The sequence below is a fragment of the Musa acuminata genome, chromosome BXJ1-3 (assembly GCF_036884655.1).
Source record: "Musa acuminata AAA Group cultivar baxijiao chromosome BXJ1-3, Cavendish_Baxijiao_AAA, whole genome shotgun sequence".
In the NCBI taxonomy this organism is placed as follows: Eukaryota; Viridiplantae; Streptophyta; class Magnoliopsida; order Zingiberales; family Musaceae; genus Musa; species Musa acuminata.
The window spans coordinates 21,880,844-21,886,843 of NC_088329.1; the positions used below are offsets into that span (position 1 = coordinate 21,880,844).

The 6,000-nt window shown below is 42.5% G+C and overlaps 1 protein-coding gene across 1 annotated transcript; it reads left to right on the plus strand.

Annotated features, from left to right (window-relative positions):
• Positions 1 to 1,248: 1,248 nt before the first annotated feature.
• Positions 1,249 to 4,468, plus strand: LOC135623829 (CBL-interacting protein kinase 1-like). Its single transcript, XM_065127217.1, has 13 exons — positions 1,249 to 1,589; positions 1,695 to 1,757; positions 2,313 to 2,384; positions 2,465 to 2,572; positions 2,668 to 2,748; positions 2,833 to 2,886; positions 2,960 to 3,085; positions 3,167 to 3,376; positions 3,474 to 3,578; positions 3,644 to 3,760; positions 3,846 to 3,908; positions 3,988 to 4,062; positions 4,160 to 4,468. Exons 1-13 carry the CDS (start codon positions 1,419 to 1,421, stop codon positions 4,274 to 4,276), a joined length of 1,362 nt encoding a protein of 453 aa, XP_064983289.1. The 5' UTR covers positions 1,249 to 1,418; the 3' UTR covers positions 4,277 to 4,468.
• Positions 4,469 to 6,000: the final 1,532 nt, after the last annotated feature.

Genomic DNA, 6,000 nt, shown 5'->3' on the forward strand with positions numbered 1-6,000 from the left:
CAAAAATTCTATATGAGTGCAAAAGACAAGCTATCTTTATAGAGGCCATGTCAGTTTAGATCGTTGAAGAAGGGAAGAAATATATATATATATATATATCTCTCTCTTTTTAATGATCTAAACTGATATGATCTCTATAAAGATTATTTGTCTTTTGCACCCATATAGAATTTTTGCCTTGTCCTTCTATTTCAATATGTTACCTTATCTTTTGGATAATTGTTGTGGTTTTCTTGATAAATGAAATAGAATAGAGTGCTCCTATTTTTATCGACGAAATAGAATCATCTCGATAGAGATAATAGGACCATTCTCTGTATTTCGATCGAAATACCAAAACAGGGTATTAGTTCTTTCTCTCGTAAGTCCTCCTCTTTCCGGACAACACATACAAAGAGACCCGCCAACAGTTTTTAGTGAACCTCTGAAAGATAGCTATTTTATTTATGTTATGATTAGTTACTGTTCCCTTCGATGGACTTTCTTATCGATGGTTACTTGGATATGTATTATAAGCTTATGATTGTCTTCGGCATTGGATTGGTCGCTCGTTTTGGGGAAAGAAAGAAGCAGAAAAATCTAATGGTGATATAGTGTGACACGAAGCGGTGTGGTGTAAATCACGAGGTATAGATGGGAAGTGTTTCGTTGACGCTGTTCATCGCCATCGGTGAAGGGTGGCTCAGGCAGGATTCAAACAACTTTCCTCTACCTCACCTACGTGGGACGCAAGTTTTTAAGTGAGTCCCACACCTACAAAGCACCACGAAGATGCTGGATCCTGTCGGGACCACGTCATGTGAACCCTCGTGTTCGAAAAGATAGGTGGGGCCCTACACGATGACTCATGATCGTCTATCCTGAGCTCCTGTTTCTTCGCCAATATATCAAATAGAAGAATGCGGCCTCCCAGACAGCTGCTGTCGTGAGCCCCACGTGTTTAGCCAATAGGAACTTGGTTTTTAGTGTTTTTGTATTTGGCATCAGACGCACCCTGGAGGCGGCAGCCAATCGCCCCCGCCGCCGCCCCTGCATATGACGCAATCAATCTTGCCCATGTCCGTTCTTCCAAGCCAACCACATCACGAGTCTTCTCACTCTTGGAGAGACGCACACAGGCCAAAATTTTGGAGTCCAAAAAAAAGGAATAAATGTGTTCGGTCATCAGGAGGAGAAGTGATGACTGTATGATATGTTTAGTCGTATACCTCACGCGTACCACTCAAATCGGTTGTCTCCAGAGTTCATTCATCTCTTCTTTTAGCGGACCGTCGTCACCCCCTCGCACTCCTCCCACCGATTGGACCAGCGCCTCCAAACGAGAACTTTCTCGTTTCCTCCTCCCCCCTCCCCCCCCAAAAAAAACACTGCCGCCTTTTGCACCGGCCGCGGGCGGTAGTACACCTATAGATATATCGATGAAGAGGGAGGGGGAGGTGGTGCGGGTGGGCAAGTACGAGGTGGGGCGGACGCTTGGGGAGGGCAACTTTGCCAAAGTCAAGCTCGCTCGCCACGTCGACTCCGGCCGCTGCTTCGCCGTCAAGGTCCTCGAGCGCAAGCGCATCCTCGACCTCCATACCCACGATCAGGTCCCCCCTGTTCTTATTTCTACTTTAGATGATAGATTAAGATCCTCTTTTGGTGGTTAGATGATAACGATGATGATTAAGGATGAACATTGAGTTCTGTGGCAGATTAAGAGGGAGATTGGCACGCTGAAGCTCCTCAAGCATCCGAACGTCGTCAGATTGTACGAGGTCTGCACCACTCTCTTCTTCTTCTTCTTCTTCTTCTTCTTCCCTATGTCTCGCTGTGGTTTCTGTGGAAGTCAGGGGATGTGTTTGTGGTGTGCGTGTCCTGGATCTCCTCCCCTTGCTTTGACTCGGTCTTCCTGGACCCGCTCGAATAAGAGACAAGTCTCTTCCAATATCCGTTGGTCTACCTGAGTTACGACTTCAGGCACTACTTCTTGACGTGGCCCACATCCCCACGACATTACCCTCCTCGTTGTGAGTGCCGCATCTTCACTCGTTCATCGAAGTCGTTCTGCCGTGTTCATTGTGGCACCTGTTTCTCCTCGCCTTCCGCCACTGACCTCGGGCGTCGACTCTACCTCTCTCTCTCTCTCTCTCTCCCCATGGTACACCATGGTGCACGACTCAGTCTCCATCTCGTCGGCTCGGGCTCAATCCGATCATAAGCTTTCCGTGTTCTTCTTGGATATGTCTGATCATCTTTATCAGTCATGGAGATCACAGTTAATTGTTTGCCATGGCTTCTTACGACGCACATGAACTTTCTGTGGTCTGCAGGTCCTGGCGAGCAAAACCAAGATCTACATGGTTCTCGAATACGTCGATGGGGGCGAACTATTTGATAGAATAGTAAGCAACAACGTTTCCTTGATAACCACACATGATTATAGCGTGTCAAATTGTTCATCTGTTGTTCCTTTGATCTCAAGGAGTCTAAAGGAAGACTATCAGAACCCGAAGGGCGTAAGCTTTTCCAGCAGCTGATCGATGCTGTCAGCTATTGCCATGAAAAGGGTGTTTTCCATAGAGATCTGAAGGTAAACACAACACAATAGTCTTTGTATTCTAGACATAATGTCAACCTGCATTCCTCTGTAGCTTTCTTGTTCTCTTTTCCATGCTGCGGTTACAGCCAGAGAATGTGCTTCTTGACACACAAGGAAATGCTAAGATCTCAGACTTCGGCCTCAGTGCTTTGCCTCAACAGTTTGGGGTATGCACGTTACATGCTTCCAAGAATGCTTAATGGTGTCTTCTCGTTCGCAACTCGTTCAATTTCTCTTCTGTTGTGTATCAGCATGACGGTTTACTGCACACTACATGTGGGAGTCCGAACTACGTTGCTCCTGAGGTAATAGGAAGTCATTTATATCTAATCTTTGGTCGGAGATGTGGTGAGAGATGTTCTTCGTCATAATCTTTAGGTTATTGCCAACAAAGGCTACGATGGTGCAATGTCAGACATCTGGTCTTGTGGTGTGATCTTGTATGTCATTCTTACTGGATGTCTTCCCTTTGATGACACAAACCTTGCCGTTCTCTATCAAAAGGTGACCGCAAAAAACTCTGCAAAGTCATCTCTTTCTTTTCATATAATGTGCATTTAACAAACTCTTTTCTTGGTTGATTAGATCTTAAAAGGTGATGTCCAGATACCCAAATGGCTTTCGCCAGGAGCCCGTAACTTGATAACGAGAATTCTTGATCCAAATCCTCATACCCGGATGAACATGGCTCAGATCAAAGAAGACAAATGGTTCAAGCAAGATTATGACCCTGCTAAGCCAGAGGAAGATGAAGAAGATATAAGCAGTGACGATGAAGCCTTCTCGATCAAAGAGGTAGAACCACATCACAGCCAATGATCTCTTGTGCTTCCTTTTCCACATCATTTATGGATTGCTCGTTGAAACTGAAGAAGTTGGATGGTTGGTCAAGGTTGCAGAGGCAGAGAGACATGGAGATGCATACACCCATATCAATGCTTTCGAGCTAATTGGAATGTCTTCCTGCCTTGATCTCTCTGGGTTTTTTGAGGAAGAGGTGAGCCTCCAATTGACAGCAATCTTGGAGTTAACCATGTTCTTAATGTTATCCGGTAACCTTAGGATGCCTCTGGGAGAAAGATCAGATTCACCTCAAATTGTCAACCAGAGGAGCTGCTGAAGAAGATCGAGGACATTGTCTCAGGAATGGGATTCCAGGTGCAGAGAGGCCATGGCAAGGTTGGCATCTCAGAGTTCTTCAAATTAACTGACTTCTCTGATCCATTTTTCTCTATCTTCAAAGTGTTTATCCTGTCCTTCGCAGCTAAAAGTCGTGCAACTGTGTGACAGCAAGTCAAGCAGCAGATCCTTTTCAGCTGTTGCTGAGGTACTCTCCAGTAGCCCAAACCTCATGAATATTTTCCATGCACAAGCATTCTCATTGCAGGTTGTCATCTGAAACTTAGGTGTTTGAGCTCGGTCCTTCATTGTACGTGGTGGAATTAAGGAAAACGCAGGGAGACTCTTCCTTATATCGGCAGGCATGATCATCCACCTCTAAAGTTCCTATTACTTGTCAGTGAGAGACGGGAGATCTTACAGCTTAGATCTAATTCCTTATTCTCTATATCCTTACAGCTTTGGGCAAAGCTCTCAGATAACTTGGGAGTCTACAAAAGCCAAGAGGCTTTGACAAAGCAGCCATTGTTGACAGAGCTCACAGGATTAGGAGGGAGTCCTGTTATTGCTGCATGATTTCATGTTGAAGCCCACAAGTATTTTCTTCGATGCAGTAAGCGTCGGTGTGGGAGAATGGAAGCAATACGTTATTCTGTTTGATTGAAACCTATTATTCTCTGTTATATGTTGTCCATGAACATCTAAGATATTAATATTATTCCAATTGAAGGGGTTCGTCATCATATAAAAATTATCGTTGACGGTAAATGGATTGAAGGTATGAGTTCGATCTTATGGAAGCATTATAATACTTCATGATCTATATTGTCAAGAGAATATGTTCTCACCGATGTGGTCTACTGATGTGATGAGCCAATGTAAAAGTACAAATATATAAGGATATCAAATGGATAGAGGTTTACTGGATAAAAATTAGGCTATAAATGATTGACAATCATTTGCATTCCATATATGTTATGATCCTTAATCTATGATTGACAATCATTGAAGGACAATCGATCCTTCTTCAATCTATATAAATATAGAATACCATACATCAATGAGATTGTAACTTTTTACTACATATTTTTTCATGATATCAGAATTTTCTTATCTCAAGCAAGCCTTCTTCCCTTTCCTCTCTCTCTATCTCTCTATGATTGGGGTACCACTCAATCTCGTGCTGATGGCGGTCCCACTAGATCCTTCAATGCCTCCTTGCCACACTTGGTTCAACGAGGGATCCCTGATCAGGTTGTGTCTCCACTCACTAGTGCCTTCTCACAACACCACACGCCGTAGGCGTGTCGTACTCCTTATCTACTTGTGATTTTGTCTTCCCCACCAAGGTGTGAAACTGACTGCGACCACTCTTCCTTGTGCGGTTCGAGACATGTGTTCCTCGATGATACTTCAGGCCACGTCTTCCTCACAAAGTCTTCTCCAACTCAAAGCCTAGTCTGTGTGTTCCTCGATGATGCTTCAAGCCATGTCTTCCTCACATCGCAGGCTACCCTTCACTACTCCTGGCCCTCCAATAGCTATTCTCCGATTATTTTCTCTGACGAAACCTCTTTGCTCATGCAACTAAAGGTGGACAGCAACTTATCAGCTCATGCAACTGATTTGATTCATTCTGCTAGGCAAACAACGATAGTTCTGATCTGGTTGACGACTGATCTACTCGTGCAAGGCAGACAATGACCAAAAGATGACCTTCTAATAGTACCCTCTCTCTCCCTCGGCAATAGATGGTGTTGCCTACAATCATATCGCCCGACCTTGATCTACCATGAATCAGATCAAGGTACTACAGATCTATTCTCCAACCACATCGTCTGTCTTTCTCTTCAACCTCTAAGACTCTAATGATTGTTTCATTGGGAAGAAATGGTTCTCTTAACCTAAGGACTTATATTCATTAATATAATCACTTTATCTTCTTCAAGTTTTTCAAAGTGATAACTATATATATATATATATATATATATATATATATATATATATATATATATATATATATATATATATATATATATATATATATATATATATATATTGAGGAGCATAATTCACCAACTTACTATTTGAATATAATATATTAGATTATATTAATCGCTCTCTCTATTATCCATGTGAAAGGATTTAAATATTAAGGAGAACCAACAAAGCCAATCTTAATGGTAAATTCTAGTCACAAACTATGATTGCAATAAGATTGTCTTATTTTATAAGTTATTTCAAAATCTTGACTACATTAAGATTGCTTTATTTTTTAAGTTATTGAAGTATCAATTATT